Source organism: Dendropsophus ebraccatus, chromosome 6 (genome assembly GCF_027789765.1).
Source record: "Dendropsophus ebraccatus isolate aDenEbr1 chromosome 6, aDenEbr1.pat, whole genome shotgun sequence".
Lineage (NCBI taxonomy): Eukaryota > Metazoa > Chordata > Amphibia > Anura > Hylidae > Dendropsophus > Dendropsophus ebraccatus.
Window position 1 is genome coordinate 98,179,752 of NC_091459.1, and position 16,554 is coordinate 98,196,305.

General features: G+C 42.3%; 1 protein-coding gene across 1 annotated transcript in view; it reads left to right on the forward strand.

Moving 5' to 3' along the window:
- The window catches only part of PCOLCE2 (procollagen C-endopeptidase enhancer 2), a 52,427-nt gene extending 38,801 nt beyond the window's left edge, over positions 1-13,626 (forward strand). Inside the window, exons 7-9 of the mRNA XM_069973885.1 lie at positions 10,231-10,314; positions 11,868-12,035; positions 13,077-13,626. Of these exons, the coding sequence (XP_069829986.1) occupies positions 10,231-10,314; positions 11,868-12,035; positions 13,077-13,207 (383 nt within the window). The 3' untranslated portion in view covers positions 13,208-13,626. The remainder of the gene's footprint in view (positions 1-10,230; positions 10,315-11,867; positions 12,036-13,076) is intronic.
- Positions 13,627-16,554: the final 2,928 nt, after the last annotated feature.

A 16,554-nucleotide genomic window follows, 5' to 3' on the forward strand; every position in this document is an offset into this window, starting at 1 on the left:
ACTTCTAGTGCTCTGATACTTCTAGTGCTCTGATACTTCTAGTGCTCTGATACTTCTAGTGCTGATACATCTAGTGCTCTGATACATCTAGTGCTCTGATACATCTAGTGCTCTGATACTTCTAGTGCTCTGATACATCTAGTGCTCTGATACATCTAGTGCTCTGATACATCTAGTGCTCTGATACATCTAGTGCTCTGATACTTCTAGTGCTCTGATACATCTAGTGCTCTGATACTTCTAGTGCTCTGATACATCTAATGCTCTGATACTTCTAGTGCTCTGATACTTCTAGTGCTCTGATACTTCTAGTGCTCTGATACTTCTAGTGCTCTGATACATTTAGTACTCTGATACATCTAGTGCTCTGATACATCTAGTGCTCTGATACTTCTAGTGCTCTGATACTTCTAGTGCTGATACATCTAGTGCTCTGATACATCTAGTGCTCTGATACATCTAGTGCTCTGATACATCTAGTGCTCTGATACTTCTAGTGCTGTGATACTTCAAGTGCTCTGATACTTCTAGTGCTCTGATACTTCAAGTGCTCTGATACTTCTAGTGCTCTGATACTTCTAGTGCTCTGATACTTCTAGTGCTCTGATACATCTAGTGCTCTGATACTTCTAGTGCTCTGATACTTCTAGTGCTCTGATACATCTAGTGCTCTGATACTTCTAGTGCTCTGATACTTCTAGTGCTCTGATACTTCTAGTGCTCTGATACATCTAGTGCTCTGATACATCTAGTGCTCTGATACATCTAATGCTCTGATACTTCTAGTGCTCTGATACTTCTAGTGCTCTGATACTTCTAGTGCTCTGATACTTCTAGTGCTCTGATACTTCTAGTGCTCTGATACTTCTAGTGCTGATACATCTAGTGCTCTGATACATCTAGTGCTCTGATACATCTAGTGCTCTGATACTTCTAGTGCTCTGATACATCTAGTGCTCTGATACATCTAGTGCTCTGATACATCTAGTGCTCTGATACATCTAGTGCTCTGATACTTCTAGTGCTCTGATACATCTAGTGCTCTGATACTTCTAGTGCTCTGATACATCTAATGCTCTGATACTTCTAGTGCTCTGATACTTCTAGTGCTCTGATACTTCTAGTGCTCTGATACTTCTAGTGCTCTGATACATTTAGTACTCTGATACATCTAGTGCTCTGATACATCTAGTGCTCTGATACTTCTAGTGCTCTGATACTTCTAGTGCTGATACATCTAGTGCTCTGATACATCTAGTGCTCTGATACATCTAGTGCTCTGATACATCTAGTGCTCTGATACTTCTAGTGCTGTGATACTTCAAGTGCTCTGATACTTCTAGTGCTCTGATACTTCTAGTGCTCTGATACTTCTAGTGCTCTGATACTTCTAGTGCTCTGATACATCTAGTGCTCTGATACATCTAGTGCTCTGATACAGGGCCGCCATCAGGAATTTCGGGGCCCCATACAACCAAAGTGTCTGGGCCCCCCACATTAATAATAAAAAAAAAAAATTGTGTGTTCGACCCACGCCTTGCTGGGAGGTATAATTTGGTTCAGATCAATTCTAGAGAACTGGCTCATATACTCCATTTTCCCCAGTGGCTTAAAATGTAACCTCTGTTATACAGTTATAAAATTGTAGAAATTAAATGTGAACAAGGTGCAATTCAAATAGACACTTACTTGTATAGCTGTCTCTTGTGCTCTGTATGCAGTGCATTATATTCACCCCTGCAACGTATAATTTATAGCGTGTCTACAAGCCCAGCGGGGCTCATTATGATGGAGACTAAAACTTATACAAGAGTGGGGTAGGGGTTCCCCTGTATTCAGAATGCTGTTGAGTACTAGGCAATGCCCCGTTTGGGGTTATTGAATTTCGAGGGTCTGGGGGGCTGTTTGATTTGTATATGTTCACCAATATCCCCCCCCCCCCCCCCCCCCCCCGGTATGCTCACTAACATAGAATATGTTGATAAGGCTAATATAATGAGGCTGTTCCATGTTAGTGAGCATATACAAATCACCCCCCCCCCCCCAGGCAGACTAGTTTAGCTCACCCAAGACAGTGATAGCGAATACATGGCAGTGAGAACGCTTTCTAGGAGATCCTGTTTGTGCAGCAGAGGTGTCTTTATCCTGCTCTGCATAGACCCTCGTAATTCAATAATCCCAGACAGGGCATTGCCTAGCACTCAACAGCATTCTGAATACAGGGGAACCCCTACCCCACTCTTGTATAAGTTTTAGTCTCCATCATAATGAGCCCCGCTGGGCTTGTAGACACGCTATAAATTGTACGTTGCAAGGGTGAGTATAATGCACTGCATACAGGGCACAAGAGGCAGCTATACAAGTAAGTGTCTATTTGAATTGCACCTTGTTCACATTTAATTTCTACAATTTTATAACTGTATAACAGAGGTTACATTTTAAGCCACTGGGGAAAATGGGGTATATGAGCCAGTTCTCTAGAATTGATCTCACACACAGACACCAGCACACATGTATACAGACACCAGCACACGTGTATACAGACATACAGACACCAGCACACCAGGGCACGATGAAGTTTGAACTTCTGCAACCTGGAGAAATCACCTGATATCACCTGCAGTCCTATGTAACACCACATAACACAGTGGTATCTCTGAGTACAGATAATGTAGTAGATTTCACCTGCAGTCCTATGTAACAGCACAGATAACACAGTGATATCTCTGAGTATAGATCATGTAGTAGATGTCACCTGCAGTCCTATGTAACAGCACAGATAACACAGTGATATCCCTCTGAGTACAGATAATGTAGATGTCACCTGCAGTCCTATGTAACACCACAGATAACACAGTGATATCCCTCTGAGTACAGATAATGTAGATGTCACCTGCAGTCCTATGTAACACCACAGATAACACAGTGATATCTCTGAGTACAGATAATGTAGTAGTCACCTGCAGTCCTATGTAACACCACAGATAACACAGTGATATCTCTGAGTACAGATAATGTAGTAGCTGTCACCTGCAGTCCTATGTAACACTACAGATAACACAGTGATATCTCTGAGTACAGATAATGTAGTAGTCACCTGCAGTCCTATGTAACACAACAGATAACACAGTGATATCTCTGAGTACAGATCATGTAGTAGATGTCACCTCGGGGCGCCCCTACTAAATGATGTTCTACAAAATAAGAAAAGTGTCATACAGGGACTCACAGGTGACGTCTTCTTTGATCTGAGGCGTCACTTTCCCTTTTCCTCTCCATCCGGCCCAGACCTCCAGGATGATTCCTTCCAGATACGTTTCATCCCCTTAGAACCTGCGAGACAAACAATTTAGGCTCCGCACATTTCTAGCAACTTCCTTTCCTTTCTCCCCCCTGTAGGCTCCCATAGTAACTGCGCTGTGTGGGAGGCCCCCTGTATGTAGGATCCCCTGCTGTGCCCCCATGAGCTAATAATGCCCCTAGAGGTGGCCCCCATGAACTAATAATGCCCCCAGAGGTACCCCCATGCACTAATAATGCCCCCAGAGATGCCCCCAGAGGTACCCCCATGCACTAATAATGCCCCCAGAGGTGGCCCCCATGAACTAATAATGCCCCCAGAGGTACCCCCATGCACTAATAATGCCCCCAGAGATGCCCCCAGAGGTACCCCCATGCACTAATAATGCCCCCAGAGGTGCCCCCATGAACTAATAATGCCCCCAGAGGTGCCCCCATATACTAATAATGCCCCCAGAGGTGCCCCCATGAGCTAATAATGCCCCCAGAGATGCCCCCATGAGCTAATAATGCCCCCAGAGGTGCCCCCATATACTAATAATGCCCCCAGAGGTGCCCCCATATACTAATAATGCCCCCAGAGGTGCCCCCATATACTAATAATGCCCCCAGAGGTGCCCCCATATACTAATAATGCCCCCAGCGGTGCCCCCATGAACTAATAATGCCCCCAGAGGTGCCCCCATGAACTAATAATGCCCCCAGAGGTGCCCCCATGAACTAATAATGCCCCCAGAGGTGCCCCCCATATACTAATAATGCCCCCAGAGGTGCGCCCATACACTAATAATGCCCCCAGAGGTGCCCCCATGAGCTAATAATGCCCCTAGAGGTGCCCCCATATACTAATAATGCCCCCAGAGGTGCCCCCATACACTTATAATGCCCCCAGAGGTGCCCCCATGATATAATAATGCCCCCAGAGGTGCCCCCATACACTAATAATGCCCCCAGAGGTGCCCCCATACACTAATAATGCCCCCAAAGGTGCCCCCATACACTAATAATGCCCCCAGAGGTGCCCCCATATACTAATAACGCCCCCAGAGGTGCCCCCATACACTAATAACGCCCCCAGAGGTGCCCCTAAAAAAAACAAACATCCTACTCACCTAATCCGCGCTGTGCAGGCAGCAGCTCTTCCTCCTCCTTTTCGGGCTCCATCTTGCGAGCCGCAGGGACGGGACTTCCGGCAGACGTGATGACGTCACATCATCACGCCTGCCGGAGGGGCACATGATCACGGCCCGGCCTCCCATAGGCTGCTGGTATGAAGTGCCGGCAGCCTATGGGAGAGAATACAGGAGGAGGACGCTGCCAGGTCCTTCTCCTGTATTCTGATCGCTTTAATGTTCTGCTCGCTGTGCGGGCGGAACATTAAAGCGATCAGTGCATCCCGAGAAGCTGCGTGGCCGCAGCTTTTCGGGATGCTCAAAAACAGGTGGCAAGGGGGGCCGTGCGGGCCCCCCTAGCGTAGCGGTCGGGGGGCGGCGGGCGGCGGGCCCGCCGGGCCCCCCCCCCCCCCGTGTCTCTTAGGGTCCGGGCCCCATACGGCAGTACCACTTGTACTGCCCTATCGGCGGCCCTGCTCTGATACATCTAGTGCTCTGATACTTCTAGTGCTCTGATACATCTAATGCTCTGATACTTCTAGTGCTCTGATACATCTAGTGCTCTGATATTTCTAGTGCTCTGATACTTCTAGTGCTCTGATACATCTAGTGCTCTGATACTTCTAGTGCTCTGATACTTCTAGTACTCTGATACATCTAGTGCTCTGATACATCTAGTGCTCTGATACATCTAGTGCTCTGATACATCTAGTGCTCTGATACATCAAGTGCTGATACTTCTAGTGCTCTGATACTTCTAGTGCTCTGATACATCTAGTGCTCTGATACATCTAGTGCTCTGATACATCTAATGCTCTGATACTTCTAGTGCTCTGATACATCTAGTGCTCTGATACATCTAGTGCTCTGATACATCTAGTGCTCTGATACATCTAGTGCTGATACTTCTAGTGCTCTGATACTTCTAGTGCTCTGATACATCTAGTGCTCTGATACATCTAGTGCTCTGATATTTCTAGTGCTCTGATACTTCTAGTGCTCTGATACATCTAGTGCTCTGATACATCTAATACTCTGATACATCTAGTGCTCTGATAAATCTAGTGCTCTGATACATCTAATACTCTGATACATCTAATACTCTGATACTTCTACTGCTCTGATACATCTAGTGCTCTGATACATCTAATACTCTGATACTTCTAGTGCTGATACATCTAGTGCTCTGATACATCTAGTGCTCTGATACATCTAGTGCTCTGATACTTCTAGTGCTCTGATACTTCTAGTGCTCTGATACATCTAGTGCTCTGATACTTCTAGTGCTCTGATACATCTAGTGCTCTGATACATCTAGTGCTCTGATACATCTAGTGCTCTGATACTTCTAGTGCTCTGATACTTCTAGTGCTCTGATACATCTAGTGCTCTGATACTTCTAATACTCTGATACATCTAATACTCTGATACATCTAGTGCTCTGATACTATTTAGCCTGCATAATAGCAAGATTTCTGACTGACCTCTTTCTACTAACTTATATTTTTATTGGGGTATTTGACTTTTTTTTTATATTCTGGGTAAACAGTGCCCTTTTCCCCAGTTGACTTGTCTTTGACAGCCTGACGGCCATCACTTTACGTCATCAGACCTGCAGTCGGGTCGGGACTTGCAGCCATAATACAGATGCATAAATGCATCCATATTACACTCTTGTGAAACCAGTCTAAAGCTAGAGGACTTATGTAGATAGCTTTTTTTTTATTGTCCTGCATTTACTTTTCTCTGTACAATGTGATTCCTTTTTGCTTGTAGTCGCTCTCAAGGCTGAATTAACCCCCCCCCCTCCTCCACGCTTCTTCACCCTATTATGTTGATGCAGTTAGCATTCCTTTCAGTACATGTGTTTTCAGAAGCACATATATCACTTTATTTCAGAAGTAATGTTTGCCTAGCTTTATTATTGCCTGATTATTTTCAGGATGAACGTGTCATGTTGTGTCTTTCCTTGTGGCTGGTGCAATGATGTAATAGGGAAAGTATGGCAAGCTGTATTAGGAAGGAGGAAAAATTATACCCAATATGCTGTGTTCCTCCTACATTCCTGGCAGCTAATGGTAAATGGCAGGAGATTTTATGATAACTCTGTTGTACTGCTTAAGGCGGCATGCACATGTATGTGATATACGGTCTGAAAGGCGACTGTATACCATACACTGCATTCTTATAGAACTCTCGGCATCAGCGTGTGCATGCCGCCTTTGGCTTAGATAAAACAGGAAAGCAAGATTGTACAGAAAGTAAATTCTCTGAAGTAGGGGAGCTATGCTTTATCACATCCTTGAAACTATAGGAACTGTATGTCTCCACTATGGTCACCCTCATAAAGAGATTGTGTCATTGCAAAAGGCATTGGGGCTGGTTTACTAACATGTTACTGGCAGCAAATTGTCTGTTTTTGTCTATTTTCCCTGTTGGTTTAGTGTTCAGACATGTTTAATAATGGCGTGCCACCAGTAGTGGATTATAACAGGGGCGTTCCGGGCGGCAGCCCGGGGCCCTGAGCTCCTGGGGGGCCCATGACCATCCAAAAAGACTTATACTTTCAGTGGTGTACTGTCTCCTGGCTACACTTCCGCCATGATTTGCAAAAAAATCACAGTTTTTTTTTTATGCCAATTTTGCACAAATCAGGACATCATGACATTATCTATACTGTATTATGAAAGCCAGGCTAGTGCTGCCATAGTTACAGCGGGGTGGGGGGGCCCAGGCTAGGTAAACAGCCCGGGGCCTATGGTAAAGTTAATCCGCCCCTGCGTGCCACACTGTGTTTTCAAAAACCAGACAAACACAATTTTTGTCCAAAAACCTGCCGAGTGGGCGTGTTGTGGGTGTGTCATGTGTTAAAATCCAACACAACCAATAGATTTATTAAGCAAACAGCATTTTTTGGACAGGTTTTCTATTCTAAAAACCATCCTTTTCCTAGTGTGGTGGGACGGTCAGGTTTTAGTTTTGTCCTTTGAATAAACTTCCAGAATTACTAAGGGCATGAGCCACATTAATTAATTTGACGGGGAAAAAACCAGACACAAACGACAGCGTCACAGCTTAACAAATAGTTGCATTGTTAGTAAATGAGGCCCATTGTCTGCAATAAAGTAATTTCAGCTGTGCAGCGCTACTGTGAGAGGATATATCCACTTGTCTGCGTATTGTATGTCATTTGACACTGTACAATTACTCAATAATAAAGTACAGAAGTCAATAAGCATATTACTAAAAGGTTCTGGTCTATACAGTAGTGGCCATTCTAGGAGATGATACTTGAATGAGGAAAAAAGACAGGAGATACTGAAACTTGGAAATGGATTTTACAGTTTTCATTTAGGTTATGTTCACACAGTAAAATTCAAAAATACAGCTGTATTTTCAAAATAATAATAATAATAATAATAACAACAATAATGCGCTCCATTGAAGTCAATAGGAAATTGGTAGTGCATATAGAAAAACAGCCATATGTAACAACTGGAGTTGTAGATTCGCTGTATCATCGTTAGTGATGGCGCAAACAGCACCAGGGAGCGGAGTCCAATGGGCCGCTGATTTTTACCAGTGTTCGCTGAAAGGTGGGATTAACTTGCTGCGGCAGGCGACCCCCAGCTCGATACCCCTGGCTAGGCTTGCTAACGGCGACGGACACACGTTGGCAGGCAGGAACACAGCAGGACTCATGGCTGGGACCGCAGGCAGCAGGAACACAGCGGGGCTCAGGACTGAAAGCACAGGTGGCAGGAACCACAGACCGGAGCCACGCGCAGGAACCACAGGCAGGAACAATGGAGAGCTGGGACCACACGCAAAGGGAAGCATGCAGAGGCACCAAAGGGAAGGCAGGACAGGTGCAGATATTTATAGTGGGGAGGTGTTAACCAATCAGGGACGTACTGTCCATTTAAATAGAAGCAGAGTCAGCGTGCGCGCCCTAGGGAATGAGGACATGCACGCCGGCTTGCTGAGTGGGCAGAAGACCAGGAAGTGCCGGGAGCTATGGACACCGACATAGGGAGGGCAGGAGGACAGCTGGGAGCCCAAGCACGACAGAGGTTGCTGGGGCCCAGGGACACCGGCCAGGAGGTAAGCGGACCGCGGCCTGGGACACGACTGTGGCGGTCATGACACCATAATAATGAGCCAAATAATGTTCATTATCAATATTTTGGTATTTTACTGCGTGTGAACAAATCCTTGGCATACCTGCCTGGCTAGAAATGGTAAAAAGAACAGAGTAACTTTAGCTTTGGCTGTCCAGGACATAATAATGTCTAAAAAATACACAATGTTAGTAACTTTGGGCAAGTATTACTTTTTCTTTATCTTACTCATGGAATAAAATGAAATATCTGACTACAGAATTATTATAAGCCTCATAGTTGATATTATTCTGTGTAAGCTAGATAGGCTGTTACATACAGTGTTATATATACAGTGTTATGGCAGCCTGCCAAGAGGTAGAAAGCCCATGCAATACAAAGGTGACTGACAGTAGGAGCTGTGGTGAGACCCTGGATTACTGCTAACTCTTTGGTCTTTGAGGGGAACTTTCTTTGCACTATTGCCTTTAAGTTTTTCTCTTTTCTTTTCCTGTCTAAAATGAGAAGCAGAAGGGGAACAAAGGAAGATTTAGGTTTTAGGACTGAGATAAGGCCGGAAACTCTTAGCTTTACATACAGACTTCTCAACTCACATTCTTTCTATTTTTTTGTTTCTTCCTTTTTCTTTGTCTGGGAATTTTTCCTAAAAGTAGATGAGTAAATGTGAAGTTAATACCTAAAGACCAAGTCCACAAAGGACATGATGGATTGGCTAAAAGGTAGGCCTGTCAGAGCTAGAAACACTGCTTGTAGAGTAGAATATCTCAATCATACATTCAATGGAGCAGGCAATAAATTTTTTTTCTGTCAGATTCAAATGGAAACCCAGAGAAAAGGTCATGTATGCTTCTATATGAAAGTGGAGGTGTGCAGAGGTATAGCAGGGTCACATGGACTTCTATGGGGATGTATGGTGGGATTGTGCAACTGCTATAATGTATCTGTGTGCTTAGTTATTTACATATTAAACTTAGATAATAGTATGGGAGAAATTAGGAATTATTAAAGTTATCCTAAGACTAAACATTTATAGCTCCGTTCGATGTCTTTTACACACCTGAACATACCTGAGTTAACCAATGTTTGAAAGTCTCGTAGAGAATGTATGTTAATGATGAGCATGCACACTGCCTCTTCATTTTCAGTTGACCTCCATTCTTGTGACTGGTGAATGGTAAAACAGGAAAACTGGCCATACACCTTCAATAATTGACAGTCAAACAATTATCCGGCTGTCGGTTACCTCTCCCACCCGGCCCCTGTCCTCCCCATGCACAGGGGTGTTCTGTGAGGCTGAGCATTCTTGTGTTCTCTATGAGATGGAGAGGGGTAAGCCATAGCCAGAGAGCTCTGGCTGAGGCTTATCTGTCTCAGAACAAAGGGGTCGGGCAGTGATTTTCTGTCACAGTTAATCCCTATCTCCAACGGGGCAGTCGAAAGTTCCCCACGCATTTTATATCGATGGCTGAAAATGTATGGGGACTTTTAGACCAAACAGCTATCTACAAGATAGGGAATAACTTTTAATATAGGAATAACCCCTTTAAATATCCAACTTGCTTTAGGAGCCCAATATTTTCCGGTTAATTACACTGCAAACTTATTATATATGGTGTGAAATTTTATATTCCTCTGTAATAACATTTATTCTATTGTCTGCATTAAGCAGCGTATTCACTCCTTTGTTTATTTCATAGATCTGAAACCGACAGTCGCGCTGTGCCAGCAAAAATGTAAAAGAAGCGGGACCCTAGACAGCAACTACTGTTCAAGTAACTTTGGTATGGGAAAAATTGCCAACACTTATTTCTTAATCATTCAATGACTAATGTGAATTTTATTACCTACCAACTGGCAGAGAAACTCCTTGTGAGAGGGCTCATTGCACGGCCTGTGTCTTACATTACTGTTTGCAACTCAAAGGATTGCTTGAGACATTCAGAAGACTGTAAACATCTGTCCTAGGCAAACAGCATAAACACAAATGGCCAGACAGAAGGTGAACTGTTACTATATAAAGGTCTTTATTCAGACATCTTGTTCCTACATGTTGTATTTCTGGAACTTGGAGTATATTTTTGGCCTACAAGGACAGGTTTGTCACTGGGATTAAAACTTCTTAATGTTATGTTTCTTGTTAAGTCTAAAGAAATTGAGAATTTATCCAATATAAAGTTCTATAGGACTTTAACAATAATTTCAAATTTCGAATTGAATCAAACTAATGACGTTTCTATTTTTTGTGATGTGAAAAATCATGTCTGGAAATAAAGCTAAAAGTTGTCTGTTTGCAGGGGTAAGCAGCTAAATGTTAAAAATATTACATTATTACAATATTACATTACAAGGTTACATATGAATGGAAAAAACGGCATTACTCATTTTTTTATGTAGCTGTAGAATGTGAAATTTGTTAAAAGTAGAATGATGATAACTCCTCTCGAGACCTCATCATTCACTGTTGACTGCAGTTTCCTGGAAAGTGATATCATCTACGACATAGAACTGAACATAAACCAGGACGTGCTCTGTGCAAAGGGATATTTTGATGTGTTGCTTTGTATGAAGGAAAAACCAAAAAAATAGGTGCCAAAAAGGGGGGTGACACTGGGCGGATAATCAAATCTGCCACTCAAATAGGGTCTAAAGGCCCTATTAAACCAGGCGATTATTGGCCGTATTTGGACGATTATCAGCCGTTACGGGCAATTATCGCTTGGTGTAATAGCTAGTGTTAAAAGGCAACAATCAGCTGACATGCACAACTGTTCATTGTCTTTCAACATGTTGTAAAAAAGCAAACGCTAACCATGGTCTGCTGGATGTCGCACCGCGTAACAGGAGCGGTTGCAGCAGACTGCCACTATGTCCTATAGGCTCCCCGAATGATTTAATGATCATCTGGAGAGCCCCTCCCGCAGCTCCCTGTGCCCTCTGCTTTTACCCACTCGCTGCCAGCGCTATTACACAAGCAGGGAACGAGGAGCAAGCAAACCTGGCAGGTTGGTGCTCCCTTTCTCCTTCTGATAACCTGTGTAATTGGGTCTAAAAGCCTAAAAGGATTCACCCTAACTGCCTCCCACACACCAAGGGGGTCTTTTTGGAGTCTTTTGCTCCTATTTGAGTGGTAGAGTTGCAGTAAAAAAAAAAAAACTATCAAAGGGGTTGTCTGGCCACCACCTCCCTAAACATTCTGAAAAAAGGAGTCCAGGCTGGACAACCCCTTTAAGATGTCTCTTGAAGCTTTATTTTTTTCAGTCTTTATACGTCTTTGAATTATTATATTGACCAGAGCATACACGCTGTATAACCATTGACTATTCTCTCTTTTAAGTGATTACTGGCACGATTATAACAACAGGGAGCAGAGGAGGAAGTGTATATGCAACAGTGTCTATTATCAATGTGTATAAAGAAGGGACACTAGCTATCCAGCAAGCTGGCAAATCCATGAGTGCCAAGATTATTGTAGTGTGTAAACAGTGCCCAATGATCAGAAGAGGTAAGTCAGTACTGATAGCTGGCATGGGAATGTGGGAAAGCTTTACACCAGCCATGGAGAACCTACGGCCCTCCAGTTGTTGCAAAACTACAACTCCTATCATGATGGGACTTGACGTTTTTTAAAAGCTGTAGGGCCGAAGGTTCCCCATCCCTACTTTTTCATAATGGTTTATTCTCCAATTTGGTTTTACTGACCAGGGTTAGACTCCTGTTACAACTGATTTAATGGTGGAACACTGCATGGTGGACATTATGAATACTGGTTGTCTGCGTAGTAAAACAATGGTTTATGACCACCACTTGTACAAAAAGGTTCACCATTCTAGCTAAATGGATCTAATTCATAACTCTCATAAAAGGAATGTCTAGGCCTTACCAAATAGGATTAAAAAGGAAAAAAAAGTGCTAACCATTCACAAAACAATTGCTATTGTTAATTAAATCTGATGTACAGGGAAATTAGTAAAAAAAAAAAAAATGTCCATCCAACAACTATCATGCTGAATCTCAGGGACCTAGGGTTGAGGGTGCATTAAGAAAATTCTCTTTTATGCTGCCAGTTATTATACTGTATACACCGCTATGCCTGGCACAGGGGATGTTACATGGGTTTTCTCCACACGCCACTCCCTTAGGCCCTGCACTAGATGTTATATAGTGCTGCTGTTTTGCCCTGCATTTTCCATCAAGGTGAAGGTGAAATAGTTTTTTTCTGTGCTTACTTTGTTTGATAAATTATTCTTTTTAGAAGCTCAAGCCAACCTACTGTGACACTGAATCCATTCTGCTCACTCATTCTGTAATAATATCAATACAAAATTGCTGTGATGGGTTCCCTGGGAATAGGGACAAGAGGAGTCATTGTTAACGCATGTTGTGATCGCTGGTGCATGCTACGAATGGGGACAGCCTAGAAAAGGACTGGCATACACTAGACTGCAATGATTGTCATAGGAACTATTTATAGGTCATCCCGTGTAGAGCGCCATGGAAGTAGATCTCCGTAGAATTTTATCTCAGCTTCTTCACTTTTCTACAGGTCTGAATTATATCATCATGGGTCAAGTCGATGAAGAGGGACGAGCAAAGATTTTACCAAGCAACTTTGTCATGAGTTTCAAAACAAAGAACCAGAAAATGCTGAACACATTGAAAAACAAGAGATGTTAGATGTTTTCTTCTTGACATATGTGACTGTGGCTTCTCTTGACTGAGGAGGAAGATAAAAATGGATTTAGGAACTCTGTAATTAAGTCAGATGTCATCGTTTTTTTTGGCAGGGTTTATGCATTCACTGCTAGACTGGGCTGGCCACCATTAACCATTATTATTCCTTGCACCTCCAGTCAGGGTAGCTCTAATATAAGCTTCTCCCATCGAGATTCCATTGACTTATAAATTGAACTGTTCTAGGTTCCGACTACTTTTAAATTTGTTTTATTTATACATTTCTGAAAAGTATAAAAATTATATTTTTAGGAGTTAAAAGTATGGTGATGTAACATATGAAAGAACTTTAAGTGCAATATTTATATTTTTTGGTCTTTTTTTTATTTGCAGAACTTTTTTTTCCAGTGTAATAAATATTTTTAAATGCATTTTTTGTGTTTAATCTATGCTTAATAAAGTCTACCCACTAATTATGTTATAGCCTGGTCATTCCATAGATGCTACAAAATTTATATTTAAAACTGTAAAATATAACCCTACTGTATGAAAATGATTCAAAATTAACTAGCTCATAGTATAGTGTCAGTGTCATATTAGGGGCACACAATGATCCCTATTGAGCCTGGCCCCCTGTTCCTACCTACTTGACATGCTGCCCTAAGCGTCATGCTGCCCTAAGCGTCAACGGATAGTAGTCACCAGTCTGCATCAGAAACAACGGGGAACAAATGTGCCACTAACCAGAACCAAAACCAGAGTCAGGCAAGCCAAATCTATCCTAGGCAGCTATGGGAGCTAGCTGTGCTATTAAATACCCTGCCCTCCCTCTGTAGAGAGTGATGGGCCGCTCACGATTGGTCTGGCTTTCCCACATCACTGGGGCCGACTGCAACTACCTATCCCTGGCTGGCGATGGGCTGCACTAAGATGTTGCCCTGCCTCTGTCACTGCTGCAACGAATACATAACTGCCGCTAGAACGCAGGAAGGTAAGTTTGTTACAATCACAATTTATTTAATTCACTCATTGGTGGGTGCTCTTGTAATATCAGTATCTCCATTTTTTTCTACTATGCACTAATTCCAACCATAGTGATATAATGCATACTACTTGAAATTGCCCTGATGTAGGCACCACAGACCATGGGACTGAATATATATATATATATATATATATATATATATATATATATATATATTGCAGCCCTGTGTTGTTCAAATGGATATAAAATCAATGAAACTCTGTTGTAGCATGTAAAAATTGAAAGAGGCATTACTCGTAGACATTAGGGGATAATCTAGAGCCATTTTTGCATCCATTCATCCAATGTTTCAGCCATGCTTATTCAAGGTTCCCAAATTTTTGCACAGGCTTATTATTAGTTTTTTTTACAATTTTGTATGACTTTATGCTGATTTGTGTTGCACTTGCCAAGCGAACAGAGCTTCCTGCAGAGGGGGCATGGTTTTACACAAAGAGGGTATAGCTTCTCCACACAACAAATGTATAATGACTTATGTCTGCTACGAATCAGCGTAGATTTCTGAGGCTTTCGCATAGGCCAACCTTGTGGAGTTTTGTCCAGCGGAAATATTTTTCTATCAAATCAACTTGTGTCAGAAAGTTATATAGATTTGTAATTTACTTCGATTAAAAAATCTCAAGTCTTCCCATACTTATTAGCTGTTGTATGTCCTGCAGGAAATTTTGTTTTCAGTCTAACACAGTGCTCTCTGCTGACATTTCTGGCCGAGACAGGAACTGTCCAGAGCAGGAAAGGTTTTCTATGGGGATTCATAGAAAACAGAGACAGAGTTCCTGTCTCAGCCTGAGATGACAGCAGAGAGCATGTGTCTCAGACTGAAAATTTCCTGCAGGACATACAGCAGCTAATAAGTATGGGAAGACTTGAGATTTTTTAATAGAAGTAAATTACAAATCTATATAACTTGATTAGAAACAAAAATATTTTCGCTGGACAACCCCTTTAAGTGTGCAGAGTATATAGTAAAAAAAACATCCATTAATAGAGGAGCCCGTGGTCATAAACAATTATTGACTGAAGGGATCAGAGGAGGATGTCACAAATCATTGTGTTGGACAGTGAATAGTCAAGTAATTTGCTGCAGAACATAATGTGACAAACATGAATGTCACTCTCTAGCACGGATGGGCTATAGCAGCAGGTGACCCGTTCAGCTCTCTAAGGGATGAAGAAGTACAAAAAAATTGGATCAGAGAGCAATGGAAAAATATTGCCTGGTCAGATGACTCCATCAGAAAATGGCAAAATTAGCATGAATTGGTGAACCCTTCCTGTCCATTATACAGTATCTAAAACTGAATATACACAGCACAACAGCAAAAACTATGGTAATTTTACTTGACTTTTACATTGGTTTTACAGATGAAAGAAGTCAACACTGTTCAGCTGGCACATTCAGAACACACATAAAATCTTTGACAGGTTGTGCCGTTCTCTTGGCACTCTACAGTGTATAGATATTTTGATTGGGTTGTAATAGAGCTATGACATGATGAAATAACATTTGATCTGCTCCTTCTAATGACTAATTCAATGTGACAGAAGTCTTCAGTATAATTAGTTGTGTGAGTAATTATCAGTGGAGGGGAGAAGATGGTTATATAAACCAATGACTAACAAGTAGCAATGGTACAGTGTAGGAGGCTGATAGGTAACCCTGTCTGTCTATTCCCCTGAACAACTCTAAATTATATTTTACTCTATTTTACCCCTGAAAAATATAAAAATATTCAAACTGTCATAATGTTCTTCTCCAGCATTAAAGGGGTTATCCAGCACTACAAAAACATGGCCACTTTTCCCCCTACTGTTGTCTCCAGTTCAGGTGCAGTTTGCAATTAAGCTCCATTTACTTCAATGGAACTGAATTTCAAAACCCCACCCAAACTGGAGACAACAGTAGGGGGAAAGTGGCCATGTTTTTGTAGTGCTGGATAACCCCTTTAATAAATCTATATGGGCTATATTGTTTTACATTATATGACTTATATTTGCCTTAGTCTACCTTGACACATTCTACTGTTCTAAAAGCTGTACCATTGTAACAACTTATTATTTAATAATTGACATTCATTTTGAATTTTAGTGTTAAGCGGACTATTCAAACTGTTTGGGTTCGGCAACATTCTCTGAACGTGAAAGCTCAGCATTTGACTCCCAGGAGCTAGAGAAGTTGGATGCTGCCCTAGTGCTGCCAGGAAACATGGATATAGCCTATGGCTGTATCCATGGTTTCTAAGGGCCCTATTCAACGGGCCAATGGAGAGGAGTAAAGGAGCGCTGTCAGTGCTCGTTTGCTCCT